Source organism: Hippocampus zosterae, chromosome 1 (genome assembly GCF_025434085.1).
Source record: "Hippocampus zosterae strain Florida chromosome 1, ASM2543408v3, whole genome shotgun sequence".
Classification (NCBI taxonomy): Eukaryota; Metazoa; Chordata; class Actinopteri; order Syngnathiformes; family Syngnathidae; genus Hippocampus; species Hippocampus zosterae.
Window position 1 is genome coordinate 381,044 of NC_067451.1, and position 24,307 is coordinate 405,350.

The 24,307-nt window shown below is 52.0% G+C and overlaps 5 protein-coding genes across 6 annotated transcripts; 4 read left to right on the top strand and 1 right to left on the bottom strand.

The window, feature by feature from the left end:
- Positions 1-38: 38 nt before the first annotated feature.
- On the bottom strand, positions 39-2,076 carry nit1 (nitrilase 1). The gene is made up of 6 exons (XM_052069000.1): positions 1,827-2,076; positions 1,238-1,471; positions 1,049-1,152; positions 834-970; positions 621-746; positions 39-415 (listed from the first exon to the last, which is right to left on the bottom strand). The coding sequence occupies exons 1-6, from the start codon at positions 1,898-1,900 to the stop codon at positions 146-148; spliced, it is 945 nt and encodes a 314-aa protein (XP_051924960.1). The 5' UTR covers positions 1,901-2,076; the 3' UTR covers positions 39-145.
- A 4-nt stretch (positions 2,077-2,080) lies between these two features.
- Positions 2,081-3,561, top strand: pfdn2 (prefoldin subunit 2). Its single transcript, XM_052069024.1, has 4 exons — positions 2,081-2,227; positions 2,557-2,645; positions 2,806-2,929; positions 3,080-3,561. The coding sequence occupies exons 1-4, from the start codon at positions 2,147-2,149 to the stop codon at positions 3,269-3,271; spliced, it is 486 nt and encodes a 161-aa protein (XP_051924984.1). The 5' UTR covers positions 2,081-2,146; the 3' UTR covers positions 3,272-3,561.
- Positions 3,562-4,384: 823 nt separating this feature from the next.
- b4gat1 (beta-1,4-glucuronyltransferase 1) lies at positions 4,385-7,335 on the top strand. Its single transcript, XM_052068929.1, has 2 exons — positions 4,385-5,822; positions 5,977-7,335. The coding sequence occupies exons 1-2, from the start codon at positions 4,722-4,724 to the stop codon at positions 6,166-6,168; spliced, it is 1,293 nt and encodes a 430-aa protein (XP_051924889.1). The 5' UTR covers positions 4,385-4,721; the 3' UTR covers positions 6,169-7,335.
- Positions 7,336-11,915: 4,580 nt separating this feature from the next.
- six7 (SIX homeobox 7) lies at positions 11,916-16,857 on the top strand. The gene is made up of 3 exons (XM_052069012.1): positions 11,916-13,169; positions 15,478-15,641; positions 15,878-16,857. Exons 1-3 carry the CDS (start codon positions 12,780-12,782, stop codon positions 16,059-16,061), a joined length of 738 nt encoding a protein of 245 aa, XP_051924972.1. The 5' UTR covers positions 11,916-12,779; the 3' UTR covers positions 16,062-16,857.
- A 3,335-nt stretch (positions 16,858-20,192) lies between these two features.
- On the top strand, positions 20,193-24,239 carry zgc:101810 (uncharacterized protein LOC493612 homolog). Of its 2 annotated transcripts, none has more exons than XM_052068951.1 (9): positions 20,193-20,357; positions 21,779-21,889; positions 21,978-22,136; positions 22,209-22,338; positions 22,405-22,541; positions 23,292-23,441; positions 23,515-23,660; positions 23,749-23,881; positions 24,014-24,239. In XM_052068951.1, exons 1-9 carry the CDS (start codon positions 20,310-20,312, stop codon positions 24,182-24,184), a joined length of 1,185 nt encoding a protein of 394 aa, XP_051924911.1. In that variant the 5' UTR covers positions 20,193-20,309; the 3' UTR covers positions 24,185-24,239. The 2 variants fall into 2 exon arrangements, with proteins under 2 accessions (XP_051924911.1, XP_051924919.1); XM_052068959.1 differs by having other exon boundaries at positions 20,265-20,415.
- The last annotated feature ends 68 nt before the right edge of the window (positions 24,240-24,307 follow it).

Consider the following 24,307-nt stretch of genomic DNA (forward strand, 5'->3'; position numbering starts at 1 on the left):
TGGAACATAAAGTACAAATGGCTACTTTCAAAAGCCACTCATGATTTACAGCAAAGGATTTATTTGGCTCCATGTAAGAGTGAATCCGCAGCCCAAAGACTGGCATAATATTCCTTCCCAGCACACTAGAAAGTCATGTCACCACTCAACGTCCTCCCTCCAGGCCGGCGTAAAAGGCGGCGTCCCTGCGATGCTCATGCAGTGGCATGTTCCGGCGCAGGGTGCGCATTCGAGCCAGGTCGACCTCCACCAGCGCCACGCCCGCTCGCTCTCCCCCGCAGTCGGCCGCCACCGTCCCCCAGGGGTCCACGGCCAGGCTGTGGCCGTAAGAGGAGCGCCCGTCGTGATGCCGGCCCACCTGTGCCGCCGCCAGGACGTAACACTGGTTCTCAATGGCCCGCGCCCGCAGCAGCACCTGACGGATGAAACGGGCTTGACCCTCGCAAACCGTTCGTTTACCGTGCACACACTTCATATGTTCTGGGTCGACGAAAATGGAGCCGACTACACAGAAGGTGGCTAGCAGACAAAATGACATTGAGGGTCATTTTATTACCGTCAAATGTCAAAAACGTTTCAAAATGAGCCGATGTAGGGGTGACGACGTGCGCAGGTCCTACCTCCCAGTGAGCGGCTCCCGTCGTCACGGTGAACGCCGACGGGAACGTCAGGATCTCGGCGCCGCTCTTCTGCAACGCCAGTGAAAATTCCGGGAATCTCAAGTCGTAGCAGACGCCCAATCCGAGCTGACGAGAGAAGGCGGCGACGTTCGTGAGAAGGCCGAGTCAACGGGGGGGCGGGGCTTGACTGGCAGTGCGCAGGCGAGAAGACACCTTGCCGACGGGGGTTTGGACGGGCGCGACCAGCGAGGGCCCCGGGACGGTGAAGGCGCTTTCGTTGAGCGAGACGCCCTCGTCGGGAATCTCGACGTCAAACAGGTGGCATTTCCTGTAGGTAGACACAATCTCGCCTGCGTGGATACCAAAAGTGGGGCAACGTGACCTCGGCGGGGGCGAAGGAGTGCACGTGCAATTTAGGAAAACTCTACCTTGGTTGTTAATGACCACGTGGCAGTTGTAAATTCGCTGCTCGGCCTCCCAGTCGGCTCCCCGTTCGTGGAACCCCCCCAGAGACAGCCACATGTCCAATTTCCTGCGACAAGGGCGGCCCATGACATGAAGGCCATTTTGACTTTCCCTTGGCACAAGCCGGTGGGTGACTCTACTATTGTTAGTACCTGGCCATCTGAGTGTACCGCGTGATCGTATGTCCCGCCAAGGTCTCCGAAAGCTCCAGGGTCTCTTCCCGACCGGACCCGATATAGTCGAAAGCCTCGGGCAGGAAGGCCATGCAGGCACCTCGCTGCTTTGCCTCCTCCAGCAAGTCTTGGGCAGCACACAAGTTGGCTTGCTTGTCTGCAGTGACACTCAACTGACACAAGGCGGCGCACGGACGACAAGCGCTGGACATCCTGCACAGAGAAAAGGTCCCAACATCCGCTGAGCATGCCTCGGTCAAGGTACAGCATATGCAAATATGTTCTCAGAGACAAAATATCTTGATGTGAGCTGCTGGGTTCTTCTGTTTCTGACAAAGTTCCATCTTGAAATTGACAAAGTCGTGAAGTCATCACGGCAGCAAATATTTCGAACAAAACACACTTTTGACACTTGACAGCTCGTGTTGTACTTGTTTTAGTGCTTCGCTTGTTATTAAAGTTGTGCGTCACCTTTCGGTTATTATTGTTCGTTTTTCAAGTGATCTGTAGGTAAAATGACATTGAGTCAACATTTTGAAGATTAGATGCGTAGGATCGAACACAATACCTGTAGAATAGCTTGCTTGTCCAAACGGAGAGTAAGGCACCGATCTCGACCGATGAGCTCAACGCGAACAACATGGGCTCAGGTCGTCACCTGTTCACGCCATGTGAGAGTTTAATTGGTAACACGAGAAGGCGTTTCTAGCATCGCTACTTGAAAAACAGACACATTAACGTTTCGGTTTAGGTTGTTGGCTCATTGACTTGATATTCTTTCCATACAGGCAATCTCTCGGGCAGCATTTGAACTCCCAACAGGCAATCTCTCGGGCAGCACTTGAACTCCCAACGGGGGTCTTTCCCGGTCAGCAAGCAAGATCCAAAATGGCAGCGAACAGTAGCAACACGGCGTCCAAACCTGCCAACAGTACCGGAGGGAAACAGTCCGGGCCCTCCGCCGAACAGGTACCAACAACGGTACCGTGGCCGGCCGTATTTCTCGTGTTTGGTGGCGGCCACTTTGCGTGGCTCCGTGACGGGCTAACGCTAACGAGATCTTGTCATCGCCACCACCTGTCCGGCGACTCTGTGCTTGTGTCGGCGTGAAATGTCGCGATCGACGAAGGCGGCTTCTTAACTAAATGATCTGATAATGGAGGATGCTTTAGTTGCTTTAGTTTTTTTTAAATTAATGTATTCCTTATTAGTCACTTGTAATGCCGAGTCGAACGTGCTGTACAAGTCTGTGTTGAGGGTCGAATGAATTGACTTGAGTGGTGGATGCTCTTTGACAGGTGGTGGCAACATTTCAGAGGATGCGGCAGGAACAGCGCAGTATGGCCTCCAAAGCAGCCGAGTTGGAAATGGAATCAAATGAGCACAGGTGGGTCTCCCGTGCTCTTTTTTTTCCACCTGTCAGAGTGAAGCGCTGCCTTGCAGGTTCGGGACCAAATTCCGACAAGAATTTTCTGATGGTTCCAGCTCAGCTGTACGTGCTCCAAAAAAGGTACAAATGGTCTTTGATTTGTGGGTCTCCCCCCCAGCCTCGTCATTGACACCCTGAAAGACGTGGACCCGTCCCGGAAATGCTTCCGTCTTGTCGGCGGCGTGTTGGTGGAGAGAACGGTGAAAGAAGTTCTGCCGGCGTTGCAAACCAACAAGGAGCAGGTAACGGATATGTCGATTTCACAAATTGACACCGTTGGAGCACACTTCCACTCGCCCGCCTCCCGTCGCCAAATCTCTCGCCGTTGTCGGCGACGCCCCGAAGGAAAACTGCACTGAAGCCCACTTTGTCTCCTTTTGTGTCCCCCGCAGATCTCCAAAATAATCGAGTCCCTCAACAGCATGATGCAGGAGAAGGGGCGCGAACTCACCGAGTACCGAGAACGCTACAACATTCGCCTGGTGGGCGAGGGCGAGGCAGACACGCAAAGCCAGTCGACGGCGTCGTCCAAGGATAGTGAAGGAGGCGGCCCTAAAAGCGGAGCTGGGGTTTTGGTTTCATAGGTTTTGGTGGGTTTTTTTTTTTTTTTTTTTGCCGGTATCTGGTTTATCTCTCACATATTGAAAAAAAAAAGTTGACAAAAATCTCGGTTTCAAAATGGTATTTCCCTCCATCCAGATTTTGTCCTGACAATTTCAACATGTGACGTGCCCTACCAAATCCATTTTCTGTTTTGGTAGGTCTCAAATGTTGGATACAAGCGTGTTGATGTCGCTAAAGTTAACATGGCAGCACAATGCCTCACCAAAATTGTTCTCACAAGCTGCGAGAATAAAGGCGCTTTTCCTTGCGAGTACCCGCATGTCATGTTCTGCATGCGTAGGGTCACACAGTAGTAATTGGTGAACACGTTTTGTTAACGCAACAGGACAACGATCATGGCATTCTAACCACCCCAAAAAAATAGACAAAGGAACAAAAAGAATTTAAAAGTCATATAAAACTGTCAAATGTTCTACTTGCAGCCCACAACTTTGTTGTTGGAAGCATTAAAGGAAGACAGTGACTTTATTCAACGTGTATTTTGAAATAATCGGCCAATTAATCGGTTATCGGCATCTCAGGAACTCCACATTGGTCGGGCCCAATTGCGTTTTGTGTACCGTAGTCTTTGGAACAGAATTGTCGACAGCGCAAAGGTGGTACGTCGATCAAGTAGGCCTACTTTTCTCCAAATCCAAGCCCACATCTGAACCACCGTATCGGCTTATGTGGCCTGCCACAGCAAATTATGCGCATTGACTTCACGTTTCCTTGCTTCAATATTCCAAACGTGCAACTTGTCTTCACATTTTAAAGCATTGGGATTTTATAAGCTTTTTTTTTGTTACCAAGCCCCTTCTAAAACAAATGTGATCATATTGGAGCCGTTTTTACAGACCTCTGATTTCAAAACTAGTTAGCGATTGGCTGTGTGTTTGTGCTATGTGGCTATCAGATATTTCTTTGTGCCCGGGTGCCAAATGCTGTTCAAATGAGCGCTGTCCGCGAATGGGTCGCATAGGCAGTTCAAAACGGAATATATTAGAGAATGTTTGTGCTTTGGAACTTCAGGTTTGAGTTTACGTCTGAGACGACAACGGCAGTCTGTGAAGATGTGTGCGTGACGTCACGACACGCGCCCTCAGTGAGGACCGAGCGCGAACGCAGAACAAGACGCGCCCGTGGCACTGAGTTGCGGCCCCAGCAGCTCCACGGGGGCTTTCTTTTCCAGCTCTAACGGGGTGTTAGACGAGGGCGAGCGGTACTAGGTTAAGCCAGGCGGCTCCCATCAGGCAAAAACGGCGAGGTATAGCGAGAAGCGAGCTGGTCTGTGCCGCGCATGCGCAGAAAGTCGGCCATCTTGGCTCGCGAACTACGGCAACCACAAGATGTCAAAATAGACTTTTTATGCCTCCGCGGTATTTTAACAAGGTGGGCTCCGTCGTGTAGTTTCGCGTCACTTGGTGTGGAATGCATCTTTCCAAGAAATGTTCTGCCTTCCGCGTGGTGCTGAGCGCTCTGCTGCTGGTGGCGCTGCTGCAGTTCCTCTACTTGTCCTTCCTGACCAAGTTCCAGAGCAAACAGCAGCAGCAGCAGCAGCGTTACCGCTACCCGGAGCCCTTGGGGGGCTCCGGCCCCGGGAGCGAGGCGCACTCCGAGAAGAATTCGCGCAAGGAGCGCCTAAGATATTCCCTTTCGAGCGGCGGGATCTTTGACCGGAGCGGACAGTACCGCGTGTACAAGAACTTGATCCAAAGCGATCTCGCGAGCAAGCCGGCCACGAACGTCCTCACGCTGGTCACCCACACGAGCATGAACAACCTTCACCACCTGCAGGATCTCGTGGAGAGGTGGCGGAACCCGCTTTCGGTGGCGATCTTTGCGCACGGCCAGGACGTCAAGTCGGCCACGGCGCTGGTGTACGCGCTCGGCGCCCTGTGCCCCCCCGTGCAGGCCCTGGTGGACTTCCACCTGGTGTGTCTCTCGGGGGAGACGGCCAGCTTCCCCGAAGACGACCACCGGCACTTTGCCGGCCTGGACGACTGCGCCGCCGTCTTCTCCCGGCTGGAAGCTCTCAAGGACAGGTACAGGAACTACGCCATGGGCGCAGACGTCCCCTACCCGAATAACCTCCTCCGGAACGTGGCCCGAGGAGGCGCCGAGTCCCCTTACATCCTCGTCATCGACATCGACATGATGCCCGCCGCCGATCTGCACCAGCAGTTCGCGGCGATGCTCGCCGGGCGCCGGCTTGCCCCGGACCAGGTGTTCGTCCTGCCCGCCTTCGAGATCCGCCACACCAGGAAGATCCCGGCCAGCAAGGCCGAGCTGGTGCAGCTCTACCAGGTGGGCGAAGTGCGCCCGTTCTACGAGGAGCTGTGCCCTCGTTGTCAAGCTCCCACCAACTACTCGCGGTGGGTCAACAGCCACCTCCGCGACACCTCCGGCGGCCTGCAAGTGGCCTACACGCTGACCTGGGTCGACCCGTGGGAGCCTTTCTACATCGGAGCGCGCAATGTGCCCCTCTACGACGAGAACTTCAAACAGTACGGCTTCAATCGCATCAGCCAGGTTAGGAGCGCCGACGGCCGAGCGGCTTGGGGGCGGAGGGGGAGGCCAATGATTCCATCCCATCTTGAAGTTGTAACATTTGCTTGCACATTTGCACGGGTTGGTTGAAATGGACTCAATTGTGGATGTCGTCCCTTTTCCCTGTTCCGAGCAGGCCTGCGAGCTCCACGTGGCCGGCTACGAGTTCTCCGTGCTGAGTTCGGCCTTCCTGGTCCACCGCGGCTTCAAGATCCAGGGCGAGTTCCACGCGAAGAAAGACGAGGAGAACCGCCGCAACCGGCTCCTGTTCCGCACCTTTAAAGAGGCTCTGAAGAGCAAATATCCGAGCTCGAGCAGACGATGCTAAAATGGACATATCTCGACAGATGTGTCTATATCGATCTGTCGATCTCTCTGGGGTCGTGTGGGGGTTGAGGGGGCATTTTTTGGGCGTCCTGCACCGCGACGTCCTCTTCATTGAGCAAGAGGAGCCGCTCGGGCAGTGATGTCCGTCAGTGGCCACTAGATGGCAACAGACACTCGCGAGACCTTCCTGACTACTGCAAGTCGACACTGGACTGAGGCATTTTTATGCTTGTGTTGTATTTCTATTTATGGTCAAATGGCACATCCCTCGCTCACCAACTCGTCGGCGGAGAATAGTCCTGGACTTTTATCGATTTTAACTTTTGTATTGTTGCACATTTTAGAGCAGCTCGACTGCTTTCTTTGCGACACGAATGACGTCGCCACCGCCAACGGCGTCAAGTGGCGTCTTTAGCCATCCGTCCAGCTAGCTAGTTAGCGACACCAAGTACAGAAACAATCGGTTCACACACAACGAGTAACGTCGGATTTTGTTCTGGCGATTTGGGGGTGGGGGTGGGGGGGGGGTGTTATGCGACTACAGAAACATGACAAATATGATTTTGTTAAATGAGCAACAGGAGGTTTGGTGTCATTTTCAGGTCGGCTCAATTCCAACTGGGAATGACAAACATCTTGAAGAAGGCACGTTTAGTGTCAAAACTGCTTGTTGTCAAGTTCGACGCCACCTTAGCCAGCACTCGCAACGAATATTTCACTCCCAACGCAACTCGAGACAGATTAAGACATGATTTGTCTCTTGGGAAAAACTCGTGAAATCGGCGAACCAGCAAGGAGCAGGCCACACATCTTGTCATCATTTTATGTTCGCTGCGTGGACGCGGTTTACGCTCACCGGTAAGTCTAACCTCTGCTTCATTTCACTCGGTTGGTAGGCTTTGTTTACCGTAACACGGTGTACATTTTCTCTATTATTTATTTCTATTGTGTTTTGATCATTTGTCAAGTGAGAAAGTCGGAAAGTAAAGTGTTTGTTTCGCCGCCAAATGATTTCCCGCTTTGCGCCGGTTTATGCCACACAGCTGCCACTAGGTGGCAGACTATTCACTCGGTCAAGGAAAATGAATGAATGACGAGGTGGATGAATGCAAATAAAGAATAAAACTGCGTTGGAAAAGAATAACAACAACAAACACCCCCTGCCCCCCCCCCCCAAAAAAAAGACTTGAAACTATACAAGCATAGTAGTTTGCGTTTTCAAACCTGACATTTGGTAGTTTTTCTTTTAATTCGACAGTGGCAAAGGTTCCTTGGGCCGCTTCAGGTTGAGGTGAAACGACGCAACGGCGAGCTAGCAGGAGCAAGTTTGGCAACGAGCCTCCATCGACTCGCCTCCAAGACGGGGCGAGTTCCAACGACACTTCTTACAAGGGTCGTCCTCACCGAGGAACTGCAAGGAGAAAAATATCGGAGGAAAGAACAGAGAAAGCGTGAAATCGATCGTGTAAACGTACGACACAGAGAAATCGTACGGAGCAAATGTCCCGAAAGCGGGGCTTCCTTTTTAATACGCTTCATAAGAGTGAAGTGAGACGTTGCGCGGGGGCAACTTGAGCGCGACGGCCCCTCCGCTCTCCCCATGGCCGCGGACGGTTAAAAGAGAGGTGGTGGCCATTAGCATTTCACTCGTGACATCGCTCAGCTAGCCCACCCGCTTTTGCCATCTGCCCCCGGAGCGGACAACTTGTGATGTTCGCTGCTTTGACAAGCTTCCCCAGGCGCCGTGGCTTAATGGTGTCTTAGCGTCCCCCTCGTGAGCCCGGTGGCACGCGACGCCCACTTTCGGCGGGCCACGCTCTTTGCCACTAAAGCAATCAGGGAGTTGGGGCAGGGTGGGGGGGGGGGGGGCGACTCGGGGTCCTGGAGTCGCCCGTGGTGGCGGTGGTGGTTAATAAGGTGGCAGAAGGTGCAGAGAAGCTCGGAGGGGGGGGGGTGGCCGCTGTGGACCGGAGCAGGTTTGCTGGAGCAAAGTGGGGTTTATCTCCAGCGGCTTATCTGGGTCACAGAGCTTTACGCCAAAAGCAATTAGGGCCGCCCTCTCCTGTGCCGGCTTGGCAGGAGGGCCACCTCCCCGCCCAGCCATCTCAGGCCAAGAGAGCAGCTCTGCCTGTGGCCGGCGGGGGAGAAGCAGCAGGACGGCGCTATGAGCTGCGGGCAGGAGGAGGAGGAGGAGCCCCCCCCCCTCCAAGATGGCGGTCCTCTTTGTGGGTGGAGGAACCCAGAAACGGACTCGAGTTGGTGCACTTTGACTTGAGGACAGATAGGACCCCTTCTAGCGTCCAAATGTTCACGGCCGCACCTTGTGAGCGTTCCATTAACATGCCAAGCATGTTTTTTGGAGGAAACCGGAGCACCCGCAGAAAAGCCACACAGCCACGGGTAGAACATGCAAACCGAGAATGCGGTATTGTCATCCGAAGCGCTTTTTCCACACGGGGGTTGCGGGCCCGCGGGCATGTTTTTGGAGGAAACCGGAGCACCCGCAGAAAAGCCACACAGCCACGGGTAGAACATGCAAACCGAGAATGCGGTATTGTCATCCGAAGCGCTTTTTCCTCACGGGGGTTGCATGTTTTTGGAGGAAACCAGAGCACCCGCAGAAAAGCCACACAGCCACGGGTAGAACATGCAAACCGAGAATGCGGAATCGTCATCCGAAACGCTTTTTCCTCATGGGGGTTGCGGGCCCGTGGGCATGTTTTTGGAGGAAACCGGAGCACCCGCAGAAAAGCCACACAGCCACGGGTAGAACATGCAAACCGAGAATGCGAAATCAGCATCCGAAGTGCTTTTTCCTCACAGGAGTTGCGGGCCCGCAGGCATGTTTTTGGAGGAAACCGGAGCACCCGCAGAAAAGCCACACAGCCACGGGTAGAACATGCAAACCGAGAATGCGGAATCGTCATCCGAAACGCTTTTTCCTCATGGGGGTTGCGGGCCCGTGGGCATGTTTTTGGAGGAAACCGGAGCACCCGCAGAAAAGCCACACAGCCACGGGTAGAACATGCAAACCGAGAATGCAAAATCGTCATCCGAAGCGCTTTTTCCACACGGGGGTTGCGGGCCCGCGGGCATGTTTTTGGAGGAAACCAGAGCACCCGCAGAAAAGCCACGCAGCCACAGACAGAACATGCAAAGTCCACACAGGGAGGCCGGAGTCAGAATCAAAGCCGTCAGCTTGACGCGCTACCTCGTCGCCCACCGCGCCGCTGGTGCCAAATGAGCCAACAGCCGACGACCGAACGAGGAACACCCGGACAAGACCCGAGTGGTCCCGGGGAGCCGACGGCAAGACACCAAGATCATTCAAATGGAATGTTGTCAAATGTGTTCGCCCCCTTGCAAAGGTTTGTTGAGCTCCCCCCCCAAATCAGAAGTCTCAAGGACGAGAGGGAAGGAGATGAGACCGAATGGGTCCTGCTGCTTGGTTTGTTTGGTTTTTTTGGGGAGGGGGGGGGTTGTTTTTTTTGCCCCCACCGCAGCACAGCAATAACGAGATGTGACACGAGGCAGGGCCAGAGAAAAGGAGGCCTAACACATAGACTTAATCCTTCTCACCACACTAACACTTCTTAGCTTTGCACCCCTGCTGTCTTACCCGCTCAGCAACACCACCCAGGCGCACACCCACACACACACAAACACACCCACACACACACAGGTGAGTGCTCTTACAGTCAAAGTCGTCATGCTTCACACTGTGCACAGCACACACACACACACAGTGTCCCTTTATCGATCAATGTGGGGGGGGGCTAGGTTACAATGAGCCCCCCAGCAAGAAGCGGGCGTGTGCCAACATGCATTTATTCGCACTTTGCGCGCGGAGAGCCCGAACAAGAGCGGCCGATCGATAGATGTGGTCTACAGGCCGGTGTCATCGGGCGATGTGATTGGTCGTGCCCTTTAGAACGTCAAAGGATCGTCTCGGGACGCCTCAAAAACGTTTCGCCGGAATGGTCCAGCGCGGCGCGGCGCAACGCGGCTCTCGCTCCAATTCTTGTGGCGGTGGAGCAGATTAAGAGGATTTCTATGTCAGATTACTTTTGAGTGCTGCAGTCACACGGCGGGCCGTCATCTGTCGCCGCGCACAACAAAGACTTTAGAGGTCCAAATCAATAAAAGCCGACAGTGTTTCTTTTCACTGCTGCCTTCACTTGGAGCTGACGTTTTGCACATTATTGCAGTCGCCCAACGCCCCGCCCTCCCCGCCCTCTGACTCCGCCCCCACCCAAACTGCTACTTTGGACAGAGAAGATGCACAAGGCGCCGAAAGCCTCCGCGCGGGGCCTTCTGGGCCGGACTGCCGGGCCATCGAGGCAGCGGCGGCGCGGGGTCGGCCTCGGCCCGTCCCCAGAGGATCAGGGGGGGGGGGCTAAGTCACCAAAGCAGGAATTAATGAGCATTAGGCTCTTAGGTAAGAATAAGCCCCACCTTTAATCCTAAACAACTCCACTAACACCTGTTACATGGACACAAACGCTAGCCACTGGTTGGCTGTATATACTGCGTCGTCTCCATCTCCGCATAACACACCAAAGCATTTCATATGTCAAAATAACGGCAGAAACCGCCCCCCCCCCCACCACGAAATTTTCAATGATATTTATTGTAGATCTCCTTAATACACGTGATTTACTGGAAAGTTACCAGGAATGAAAGCATTCAAGTAGACATGCAAACTGAACTACCTGTAAAGGGGGGGGGGGGCGGAAATTTTCAGAATCCGTATGATTTGTGCGATACGGCCATATACGTAAGAAAGTGTGGGACGAATAAAAGATATCTTATCTTATCTTATCTTAAGAAAGTTCAAATTCTGGTTGAGGCCATTCGGGCGATTTCGGAGTTCAATCGGCGGCGGGCGACCACTCATGTGCTCTCGCTGTACTCGACAGTTGGAGAGCTCGGCTGGATATGAAAAAATATTGCGAGCGTGCGTCTGTAAAGCTCTTCGGGTCGCCAGCGTATGATGCCGAGAAATACTTCATTCGCTGTGTTATTCACATTGGCCTTTTTTTTTTTAACTCATTCACTCCCAAAGACGTTTATAACCGTCTTTTCAGACTTGGTCTCGAATTGGCTGCTACTGAATGAGTTTTAATCTGTTACACTGTGATGTTTTTTTCTTTTTTTCTTCCTTTATCTCCTTTATCTCTTTTGAAGTAGCCAACGCCATCGGACAGCGGCGCCCGAGTCCGGTCGTCCAGAGGCGCCGTCCAGCCCCCTTCAAGCGGGACGCTCCGCGGAAACGCTCGTCTCATCGGCAAGCTCGGAGAAGCCCGAGAACGATGATCGAGTGGAGAGAGATATCCAAAACTCGGGCAAGCGAAATACTTCCAAAATGTCTTCACTTCAAGACATGCGAGACTCTGCTACGACAATACAGTGTGGATGCAACACGCGTCAGTTTATGGGCCAAAGTCATTTTGCAAATTAAACAGTGGGTGAGGGGATGGGGGGGGCAACCCCAAAGAAATCCTTGTTTGTCTGGGGGGGGGGGGGGGGGGGCCGGCTGGGGTTCCCCCGTTGTCTCCCAAGACACAATTGTCACACGGCCGCGTGGACATTCCCGACGTTGCGGCAGTAATCCCCGGCCAGCGCTGATTGGCCGATCTATTTTTCTCAACGGCTTCAATTAGCCTGCGGCTTCCGGGTAAGCCGATCCCTCAAACAGCCGCCATGATAGTGTCTGCGGCCAGGCAGGTCCGTTCTCAAACGTGGGGGGAGGGGGTCTCCCCCCCCCCCCACCCCCTCCCCGTGCGAGGTGAGGCATCAAACTAACACCGGGCGTCTTATGGAGGAGGACGGGGGGGGGGGGTGGAGCCGTCTGAGAGGATCCTCCTATTGAGTTGCAAATGAGCTTGTAATTAGCCTTTACACATTTGCCTGGGGGGGGATTAAGTGTGCGTGTGTGCGTTTCCAAGCCATTTTCCCTGCCACCGTGTTAAGCAGATCATCCTAATTACTTCTCCTCCCAATTGCTTGTTAATTGTCTTCACTGAGGATTTATGCGGCATGCTGAGAGCGGGCGCGGGGGCGCGGCCCCCGCTCGGGCCCATGGGCAAAATCATTTGTTGCGGTCATCGCCATCGGGAGGCTCCAGTTGAAGCCACTCAAGCGGGCCAACACTGACGACAAACGAGTTTTGTTTGTGTGTCAGGTGGGGGGGGGGGGGTGCTGAAGAGTGCAGATGTTCCAATGATGATGCTGATGATGCTAATCTGCTTTGCCGCAGCTCATCCTTTGACCTGACGGCAACCTCTCGGGCCACGAAGGTGCCCCGAAAGAATCGATGGGCGCGCTCTTTGGCCGCTTGATCCGTCGCCGGCTCTCTCCGTCCCGACTGCGCTGAAGCTAATCGTCCAAACAAGCTGATGAGCTGCGTGTGTCACCTCAGGGTAGGGTAGGAGAGGGAAGGGCACCGCCCCCCCACCCCCCTGGCGCCCGCCCCCTCTAATCCTTCTTCAAACTAGCGCAGGGCTGCTAATTGCACGGCGCTATAAATACCTCCCATCCGGCGGCGGCCCCCGGCTTTTTTGCGCCACAGCGGCCCCCCGCGCAGCATCTCGCTCCTCCTCGACTTGCGACATGTTCCCGCCGCCCGTCTTCACGGGCGAGCAGGTGGCCCGCGTGTGCGAGAACCTGGAGGAGACGGGCGACATGGAGCGCCTGGCCCGCTTCCTGTGGTCCCTGCCGGCCGGGCAGGCCCTGAACCGCCACGAGTCGCTGATGCGCGCCCGAGCCTTGGTGGCGTTCCACAGGGGCGACTTCGAGGCGCTCTACCAAATCCTGCAAAGTCACCGCTTCACGCGGGAGTCCCACGCCAAGCTGCAGGACCTGTGGCTGGACGCGCACTACCGGGAGGCCGAGAGGCTCCGGGGGCGACCGCTGGGTCCGGTGGAGAAGTACCGCATACGCAAGAAGTTCCCTTTGCCCCGGACCATCTGGGACGGCGAGCAGAAGACGCACTGCTTCAAGGTAACCACGCCGAGCTAACATCTTGATCGTTGCCGCCGCTTCGGGCGCATCGAAAGCCGGAGCATTTTGCCACCGACTGCCGTCTTTTCCACCCCCCTAACCCCCCCGCCTTACTTTTTCGCCCCCCCCCCCCCCCATCGAAGGTGAAAGACGGCGGCTTCTTTATTTTTTTTATTGACTGACGAAAACATTTGGACTTGCGCTCCTCTTTGACGCCTTAATGTCGCGCTTTCACAACAACTGCGGCCAGAGTTGACCAAATTCGACGGAGCAAAGTGTGGCCAAAAGCCAAGTCGCTTTGCCGGTGCACACAAAACGGGGGGGGCCTCGTCATGTTTCCCAAAAGAAACAAAAAGAAAATCTTTGGACCTCCCTTCTGAAGCCACACCAAATCCAAAAGGCTAACCTTCAAAAGCATCTGACGGGGGGGGGGGGAGAAGAAGCCTTCCCTCAAGTGGTGGTGAGCAAGCTCGGGCGTGTCCCCGCTGATTTCGCAACCACGCAGGGTTCTGACTGAGTTGTCAAAAAAGTTTTTTTTTTTTTTTTTAAAGGTAGCTTCAATCTACGGAAGAGGATTTAGGCCAATGAAGAAAAAAAAAAACCCACACAGAATTCGGACTTTAAAATCTGAACTCTGAGATTAAAATGAGCTTCTTGCCAACCTTGTTTTTTTTTTTTCTTCATTGGCCCTAATCGTCTTCTGTATGAAGCAGTTTTGAGGAAAAGCTTTTTGGGGAAAATGATTTATTTCAGTCAATATGAGTTTCCGTTTTTTCCGAGTCACAAAGTATTGCGCAAAAAATTGAAGTCAACTCCAATTTTCAAACTAGTGTTTGACCTTCCTTCCTTCCTTCTTTCCTTCTTTTCTTCCTTCCTTCCTTCTTTTCTTCCTTCTTTTCTTCCTTCATTTCTTCCTTCCTTCCTTCCTTCCTTCCTTCCTTCCTTCCTTCCTTCCTTCCTTCCTTCCTTCCTTCCTTCCTTCCTCCCTTCCTTCTTTTCTTCCTTCCTTCCTTTCTTCCTTCTTTTCTTCCTTCTTTTCTTTCTTCTTTTCTTCCTTCTTTTCTTTCTTCTTTTCTTCCTTCATTTCTTCCTTCCTTCCTGCCTTCCTGCCTTCCTTCCTTCCTTCCTTCCTTCCTTCCTTCCTTCCTTCCTTCCTCCCTTCCTTCTTTTCTTCCTTCCTTCCTTCCTTCCTTCCTTCCTTCCTCCCTTCCTTCTTTTCTTCCTTCCTTCCTTCCTTCCTTCTTTTCTTCCTTCATTTCTTCCTTCATTTCTTCCTTCTTTTCTTTCTTCCTTCCTTCCTTCCTTCCCTCCTTCCTTCCTTCCTTCCTTCCTTCCTTCCTTCCTTCCTTCTTTTCTTCCTTCATTTCTTCCTTCATTTCTTCCTTCTTTTCTTTCTTCCTTCCTTCCTTCCTTCCTTCTATTCTTCCTTTTCTTCCTTCCTTCTTTTCTTCCTTCCTTCCTTCTTCCTTCCTTCCTTCCTTCTTTCTTTTCTTCCTTCCTTCCTTCTTTTCTTACTTCCTTCCTTCCTTCCTTCTTTCCGGTGATCCCATTGAGTGGAGAGTCAATGACTTTGAGAGCCATCTTCCGGCAAGCTAGTACGACTGGCGGGCATGTGAGAGGAGGAGGAAGTTTAGAGTCAGGGGGAGCCAGGGGAATCTCGGCCGCCGTGCGGCTCCGTTGCCTTTCGGAACCCCGACGGCGCACCGGGTGGTGGCCTCGAACGCGAACTCAATTCAATTCAATTTAGCCCAAATCGTACCTTGACAGCCACTTGAACACGGGGAAGGAAAATGATCTCGCACGTGAAAATGTCGACGCGCATCTTCATCAAAGTTTCACAATGAGCGGGGCTCTCCATCACATGGCAAAGAGTCCAATCACCGATCGGGGGCCGAGCTTCTTGCTGTCTTGTAGCGTCTTTGTTCCCAGGATCCCCGCCGGACTAAGTCTCGGGCTTCCGTGAGAACAAAAAGAGCGCTTTGCTCATGGCGTAAACCTCGATCGGGACGCTTTCAAACTCCGCCGAGGTATTTATCTGCCAATCCTCCGCGAGGCTCAGCCACCTATGAGCTCTTCTGTCGTGCGGCGACCATCAAGTGGGACCAAAATAGCCGCTTAAGCTCATACGCAACCATGCGACAACGGGCTAGTTTTAGCGCGGCCGTTTCATCTCTCAAAATCACCCAAAAATGACCTTTGAACCCAAGCAATCAATGAACGACGAGCGCTCCGGGATCTCTCGGGGCCACCACCCCACCTTGAGGGTTCCGACCCGTAAATTTGCGGCCTCTCCCTCGTTTGCCACCAGGAGAGGACGCGCAGTTTGCTGCGAGAGTGGTACCTCCAAGACCCTTACCCCAACCCGTCCAGGAAGAGGCACCTGGCCCAGGCCACGGGACTCACGCCCACCCAGGTTGGCAACTGGTTCAAGAACCGCCGCCAACGAGACCGCGCCGCCTCCGCCAAGAACAGGTGAGTGAGTCGGCGTGGGCCCGAGAGAGCCGAATCTGCGATGGGACAAGCAATTTTAGGGTTCGCCAAAGCTCGCCACATCAGAAACGAGCCGTTTTTGGGCTGGTTTTTCAACAATATTTCGGTTTGACTTTTACTCCGGCTAAAATTGACACGCGGAGTATTTCCAAATTAGCGGGGAAAGAAAATATCCTCCGATGGCCCGGTCTCTCCAACCCGTCTTTGCTCCACGCCAGGCTGCAGCAGGAGCCGGCCCTCCTGCCTTCGGACCGGGAGTGCCCCCCCCGCCTGCTGGTGTCCTCCCCCCGCAACCTGGGCAGCCCCGAGGCCAGCGACTGCAGCACGGAGACCGAGCGAAGGGGCGCCGGCGCCTCCACGCCGGACATCTCCGTCAGCGGCGACAGCGAATTTGAGTCCTGAAACGGCGCGCCGCCGCGACGGCCTCCGGCGAGGTCCGGACTGTCTCGTGACGGGGGCCGGGATGTCACGCTAGAGACGGGACAAAAACCCCCGTAACAAAGCGACAAACGGCACGCGCTTCCACAAGCCCCGTGACTTTGAGCGCATCTGGTCGTGGAAAAGGGCTCTTGAGAAAGAAGCCCCGTGCTCTTAAAGTGTTTCTCGTCGCAGTGCCTGGCTCCGCAAAAGTACTCTCGCTCCGTACTTCAAAGTAGAAGTACGGAGACTTGTGTTCAAAGTATTCATTCACCTCCTTTATTGAAGTCACAAGTACCGACTCTGGCTTGGACTGAAGTACAATCAAGGAATTTTTCACGTCGGTTCCATCCCGTATTCGTTTTGTCAATTTGCTGTCATGGGGAAAACAAAAAAAATCCTGCACAAAAATAATTTCTCTTTTATTCTTCTTCTTATTTTTTGAATGAACTTACATAGTGTGTTGACTAAAAAAAAATAAATAGCGAAACGTACCCCCCCCCCCAAAAAAAAGTCTTGTAGCTAGCTAGCGCTCAAAGCATAGCGAACATGTCACTGCCTTAACAGGAAGCAACTCAGGGCACCCCCTCACCATGTTTACTGCTGACGTCACGCCACGCGTTGTTGTTGTTGTTTTTTTTTTTTTAAGCCGCTCCCAGTGCGGCGACGGTCGGAGGAGAGTCTCGGCGACGCGCGCCACCGGCGGACGATCTTTCCTCAAGGAAAAAAAAAAAAAGGAAGCTGTGTTCATGGCAATAAATGAAATATATTTCTATCCAAAGTGAGGTTGCTTCAGTGGGTTTGTCTGTCCTTGACTGGGCCACGCGGTCAGATGCTCGAGGAGGAACCAAATGCATGGAAAGTCGTCACATACTTTGGATACAGAAAGAAATAACGTAAGCGAATACTGTTACAGTTAAATGTGTCGTAAGGCGTTTTGAGCCGAAAATAAAGGACCACGTATAGTAAGGCGTTTTAACAAAAAAAAAAAGACTTTTGAGCCGAAAAAAGTAACCATGTTACTTGTTAGGCGTTTTTCGAGGAAAAAAACAATGTATAGAAAGGCATTTTTAGCCCCCAAAAAAACGACCATGTATAGTAAGGCCTTTTTCGCTGAAAAAAACGACCATGTATTGTAAGGCGTTTTTAGCCGAAAAAAAACGACCATGTATAGTAAGGCGTTTTAAGCCCCAAAAAACGACCATGTATGGTAAGGCGTTTTTTGTTGAAAAAAAAAACGACCATGTATAGTAAGGCGTTTTTCGCCAAAAAAAACGACCATGTATAGTAAGGCATTTTTTGACGAAAAAAAACGACCATGTATAGTAAGGCATTTTTAGACGAAAAAAAACCGACCATGTATAGTAAGGCGTTTTTAGCTGAAAAAAACGACCATGTATGGTAAGGCGTTTTTTGTTGAAAAAAAAAACGACCATGTATAGTAAGGCGTTTTTAGCCGAAAAAAAACGACCATGTATAGTAAGGCGTTTTAAGCCCCAAAAAACGACCATGTATGGTAAGGCGTTTTTTGTTGAAAAAAAAAACGACCATGTATAGTAAGGCGTTTTTCGCCAAAAAAAACGACCATGTATAGTAAGGCATTTTTTGACGAAAAAAAAACGACCATGTATAGTAAGGCATTTTTAGACGAAAAAAAACCGACCATGTATAGTAAGGCGTTTTTAGCTGAAAAAAAAACGACCATGTATAGTAAGGCGTTTTTAGCTGAAAAAAAAACGACCATGTATAGTAAGGCGTTTTTCGCCAAAAAAAACAACCATGTATAGTAAGGCATTTTTAGACGGAAAAAAAACCGACCATGTATAGTAAGGCGTTTTTAGCTGAAAAAAAACCGACCATGTATAGTAAGGCGTTTTTCGACGGAAAAAAACGACCATGTATAGTAAGGCGTTTTAAGCCCCAAAAAACGACCATGTATGGTAAGGCGTTTTTTGTTGAAAAAAAAAACGACCATGTATAGTAAGGCGTTTTTCGCCAAAAAAAAACGACCATGTATAGTAAGGCGTTTTTCGACGGAAAAAAACGACCATGTATAGTAAGGCGTTTTTCGCCAAAAAAAACGACCATGTATAGTAAGGCATTTTTAGACGAAAAAAAACCGACCATGTATAGTAAGGCGTTTTTAGCTGAAAAAAAACCGACCATGTATAGTAAGGCGTTTTTCGACGGAAAAAAACGACCATGTATAGTAAGGCGTTTTTAGACGAAAAAAACGACCATGTATAGTAAGGCGTTTTTAGCCGAAAAAAAACGACCATGTATAGTAAGGCGTTTTAAGCCCCAAAAAACGACCATGTATGGTAAGGCGTTTTTTGTTGAAAAAAAAAACGACCATGTATAGTAAGGCGTTTTTCGCCAAAAAAAACGACCATGTATAGTAAGGCATTTTTTGACGAAAAAAAACGACCATGTATAGTAAGGCATTTTTAGACGAAAAAAAACCGACCATGTATAGTAAGGCGTTTTTAGCTGAAAAAAACGACCATGTATGGTAAGGCGTTTTTTGTTGAAAAAAAAAACGACCATGTATAGTAAGGCGTTTTTCGCCAAAAAAAACGACCATGTATAGTAAGGCATTTTTTGACGAAAAAAAAACGACCATGTATAGTAAGGCATTTTTAGACGAAAAAAAACCGACCATGTATAGTAAGGCGTTTTTAGCTGAAAAAAAAACGACCATGTATAGTAAGGCGTTTTTAGCTGAAAAAAAAACGACCATGTATAGTAAGGCATTTTTCGCCAAAAAAAACAACCATGTATAGTAAGGCATTTTTAGACGAAAAAAAACCGACCATGTATAGTAAGGCGTTTTTAGCTGAAAAAAAACCGACCATGTATAGTAAGGCGTTTTTCGACGGAAAAAAACGACCATGTATAGTAAGGCGTTTTAAGCCCCAAAAAACGACCATGTATGGTAAGGCGTTTTTTGTTGAAAAAAAAAACGACCATGTATAGTAAGGCGTTTTTCGCCAAAAAAAAACGACCATGTATAGTAAGGCGTTTTTCGACGGAAAAAAACGACCATGTATAGTAAGGCGTTTTTCGCCAAAAAAAACGACCATGTATAGTAAGGCATTTTTAGACGAAAAAAAACCGACCATGTATAGTAAGGCGTTTTTAGCTGAAAAAAAACCGACCATGTATAGTAAGGCGTTTTTCGACGGAAAAAAACGACCATGTATAGTAAGGCGTTTTAAGCCCCAAAAAACGACCATGTATGGTATGGCGTTTTTTGTTGAAAAAAAAAACGACCATGTATAGTAAGGCGTTTTTCGCCAAAAAAAAACGACCATGTATAGTAAGGCGTTTTTCGACGGAAAAAAACGACCATGTATAGTAAGGCGTTTTTAGACGAAAAAAATGACCATGTAAAATGCCTTACTATATATATATACATGGTCGTTTTTTTCGGCCAAAAATGCCTTACTATACATGGTTGTTTTTTTCGCCTAAAAACGCCTTACTATACATGGTCATTTTTTGGGGCTAAAAACGCCTTCATCACTGGTGTCAAACTCATTTCACATGGTGGGCGACATACGGCCTCGGTAGATGTCAATTGGGCCGGACCATTAAAATGATACCATACTTTGCTACACACAACCAAAACAACATCTTTCCTTTGTTTTGGTATAAAGACGCACAAGAACATTTGGAAAATGTTGAAATTTAATGAATGTATCTTTTACAAAACATTTTATGAAGCACCTTACATTCCTTCAACAAATGTGCAATTTACTTTTATCATTCACAAAGTCCTTATTCTGAAAGGCTTTTTTCTGGGTCCTCCGGTTTCCTCCCACATTCCAAAAACATGCATGGCAGTTGATTGGACGCTCTAAATTGTCCCTCGTTGTGAGTGTGAGTGTGAATGGTTGTTCGTTTCTGTGTGCCCTGCGATTGGCTGGCAACCGGTTCAGGGTGTCCCCCGCCTACTGCCCGAAGACGGCTGGGATAGGCTCCGGCACCCCCCGCGACCCGAGTGAGGATTAAGCGGTTCAGAAAAATGAATGAATGCATAGAGAGAGCGAGAGATGACATTTTGGCTGACTGGAGCCGCACTCAAAAGAAGGAAGGTGAGGCAAAGGAGGCGGCGATGCTGGCGTCCCACCCAAGCCGGCCTCCAAAGCGGGCGGGTCCACAAGACGCGCCGAGTTGCCGAGACTGCGCCGACCGGGTGGGCAGCACGTCGGAGCCGATAGCGGAGCCGAGATGGACAGCGAAGGCCGGAGAGTGGTGGTCTGCGACAACGGGACGGGGGTACGTCAAATACTCACCTAACACGTCGGAGCTCTGACTTTGCGTGCGTTCGGACGAGGTGAGAATGCGGCGGGCGGCCTGTCCGGACTTGTTGCTTGCTCTCTGGGGCCGGGAGTCCGGAAGCTCTGTCTCGGGTGCCGCTTTTTCAGGAGGGGCTGCTGGCTTCGCCTCGGAATGCGCTGCCGTCTGCCCCTCGGGCGAAGGAAGGAAGGAAGGAACATAGGAAGGAAGGAAGGAAGGAAAGAAGAAGGAAGGAACATAGGAAGGAAGGAAGGAAAGAAGAAGGAAGGAACATAGGAAGGAGCTTAGGAAGGAAGGAAGGAAGGATGGAAAGAAAGAAAGAAGGAAGGAAGGAAGGAAGGAAGGAAGGAAAGAAGGAAGGAAGGAAAGAAGGAAGGAACATAGGAAGGAAAGAAGGAAGTAAGGAAGGAAGGAAGGAAGGAAGGAAGGACAGAAAGAAGGAAGGGAGGAAGGAAGGAACATAGGAAGGAAGGAAGGAACATAGGAAGGGAGGAAGGAACATAGGAAGGAAGGAAGGAAGGAAGGAAAGAAAGAAGGAAGGAAGGAAGGAAGGAAGGAAGAAGGAAGGAAGGAAAGAAGGAAGGAAGGAAGGAAGGAAGGAACATAGGAAGGAAGGAAGGAACATAGGAAGGAAGGAAGGAAGGAAGGAAGGAAGGAAGGAAGGAAGGAAGGAAGGAAGGAACATAGGAAGGAAAGAAGGAAGTAAGGAAGGAAGGAAGGAAGGAAGGACGGAAGGAAGGAAGGAACATAGGAAGGGAGGAAGGAACATAGGAAGGAAGGAAGGAAGGAAGGAAGGAAGGAAAGAAGGAAGGAAAGAAGGAAGGAAGGAAGGAACATAGGAAGGAAGGAAGGAAGGAACATAGGAAGGAAGGAACATAGGAAGGAAGGAAGGAAGGAAGGAAGGAAGGAAGGAAGGAAGGAAGGAAGGAAGGAAGGAAGGAAGGAAGGAAGGAAGGACGGAAGGAAGGAAGGAACATAGGAAGGGAGGAAGGAACATAGGAAGGAAGGAAGGAAGGAAGGAAGGAAAATGTTCAAACTCACTCCAGTGAGACACTGTCAGGCTGACTTCTGAAACTTCTGCGAAAAACGATCTGCTCATCGTACAAAGCGCAACTGTCATGACTGAGCGAAATCCTGTCCCGCGTCGCAGCCAACTACAATTGACTTGGACACGTATTGCAGTCACGCGTATTGGACCAGGGGCCCCGTTTGCGTGCGCGGAGCTCGCGCAAAGCGGAATCCAACCGTTCACCTGGGCGGATTTTTCTCTGATTGGGGATTTTGCTTGACGAGCACAGACGGAAGAGGGCGTGTGCGCCGTTGTGGGACGGGACTCCCGGAAACATTGAGGCATCGTACCGGAAAAAGTATTTCACAGTTGGACCCGATTGCTTCCGCAGTTCGTCAAGTGCGGCTTTGCCGGCTCCAACTTCCCGGAGCACATCTTTCCCGCCATGGTGGGTCGCCCGGTCATTCGATCCACCACCAAAGTGGGCGACATCGAGATCAAGGTAAGGGAGAAGGGCGAAAGGCGAAAGGGCGAAAGGCGAAGGGCGTAGCCCGGCGAAGGTTGCCTCCCGCCTCCGTCCCGCCTCGTAGGACCTGATGGTGGGCGACGAAGCCAGCGAGTGCCGCTCCCTGCTGGAGGTGGCGTACCCCATGGAGAACGGGATGGTGCGCTGCTGGGACGACATGCTCCACCTGTGGGACCACACCTTCGGACACCAGAGGCTGGACATCGAGCCGTCCGGCTGCAAGGTGAGCCGAGAGGCGCCCGGGTGCGCCGTGGCGGCGGCGGCGATGGCGCTAAGACCTTCCCGTGGCGCGCAGATCCTGCTGACGGAACCTCCCATGAACCCTACCAAGAACCGCGAGAAGATCGCCGAGGTCATGTTTGAGAAATACCAGTTCCACGCCATCTACGTGGCCATCCAGGCGGTGCTCACGCTCTACGCTCAAGGTCCGGCGCGCCCGCCGCCGTTCGCCCTGAGCACTTGAGAACCAGTTTGAGACGTTGCGCCCGCAGGTCTGCTGACGGGGGTGGTCGTGGACTCGGGCGACGGCGTCACCCACATCTGTCCGGTGTACGAGGGCTACTCCTTGCCGCACCTGACGCGCAGGCTGGACATCGCCGGGCGGGACATCACGCGTTACCTCATCAAGGTATGGGCAGCTAGCAAAAAAAGAAAATGTCAGCCATGCCAGCCATTTCAACGGTGCACTTCCCGTCCCGCCTCGCGAGTAAAAGCGTCCGCGTCCGTCCGCTGAGGACCGAGCGCGACACTCGCTAACTATGCTAGCGGTGACCGAAGATTCCACGAATGAAAAACGAGCCGGCGCTTCACGGCGAGTGCCGGCGGCACGCAGACGCGGATGTCGAACTCTCGCTCTTGATTCACGAGCAACGCGGACATCGGACGCGAGCACAAAAGCCGCCTGGAGTCCGTTGCTACGCCGCGAGCGCGCGTCCGCCATCTTTGATGCCCGCAAAACTTAATGCAAGCTCACGCAGCCAACGGCGTCATCAAGGCCACGAGCTCCCAAAAATCTCATACTGTGCTTGAAAGTATTCTTTAGCTTTAATAGCGCGGCATCAATGAAAACAAACAACCCCCCCCAGCCCCACCCCACCCTAAAATCCTCGGCACTTTAGTACGTGCTGTCGACTTTGAGTCAGACCTTATACCAAGTCATGACTTGACTCGACGTGCTTGGAATGTATTTTGGGCCTCGGTTGACCCGTTGTAACCCCCCCCCCCCCCCCCCCACGCGGCAGCTTGGGACTTGCTCGAAAGGTGTTTGGCCTACTTGCAAGTCGCACGCTGTGAGTCTACGTTGCTTCTTCTGCGCGACAATACGAAAAGCGTGACACGGTGACGTCACGTCCTTGCCCCCCGTTTCCCCCCCCCCCAGCTCCTACTCCTGCGCGGCTACGCCTTTAACCACTCGGCCGACTTCGAGACGGTGCGCATGCTGAAGGAAAAGTTGTGCTACGTGGGATACAACATCGAGCAGGAGCAGCGTCTGGCCACGGAAACCACCTACCTGGTGGAGTCCTACACGGTAGGCGGGGCCTTTCGCCGACACTCTTGCGTCATCACCGGGCGACGTCCACCAATCCACGCGTCCGCCGCAGCTCCCGGACGGCCGGCAGGTGATGGTCGGCGGCGAGAGGTTCGGCGCCCCGGAGGCGCTCTTCCAGCCTCACCTCATCAACGTGGAGGGGGCCGGTGTGGCCGAACTCCTCTTCAACACCATCCAGGCGGCCGACATCGATCTCAGGTACGCGCGCGTGCGCGCGCACATTTCTTTTCAGTGATACTTTCTGGTCGGCAGCGAAGTGAAGCCCCCGCTTCCGATGCCTTCGCAGGGCAGACTTCTATAAGCACATCGTCCTGTCTGGCGGAAGCACCATGTACCCCGGCCTCCCGTCCCGACTGGAGCGAGAGATCAAGCAGCTCTACTTGGAGAGGGTCCTGGATGGAGACGCGCACAAGTTGGCCGTAAGACGCCGCAAACATTGCGCACGAAATCATCTTCATCAAATCGAGCGCAAATAAAGCGCAAATAGCTACCCGAGGGGGTCCCCTCGTAAGTCTTGGCTTCTGAAAGTTGTTGCGCTTTGGTCCCCGCAGCGGTTCAAGATTCGCATCGAGGACCCCCCGCGCCGCAAGCACATGGTGTTCCTGGGCGGCGCCGTGCTGGCCAACATCATGAAGGACAAAGAATCCTTCTGGCTGAGCAGGGCCGAGTACCTGGAGAGAGGCCTCGGCGTGCTGCAGAAACTCGGAGGCGGCGTCAGATAAAAGCGCCGCCAAGCATCGTTCATTTGAAATAAACCTCGACCAAAGAGAAGATAAACTTTATTTAGTCCCACACGGCTCGGAAAAGGTGTGCCGAGTCAACTCCTGATTATATCAATGACTTAG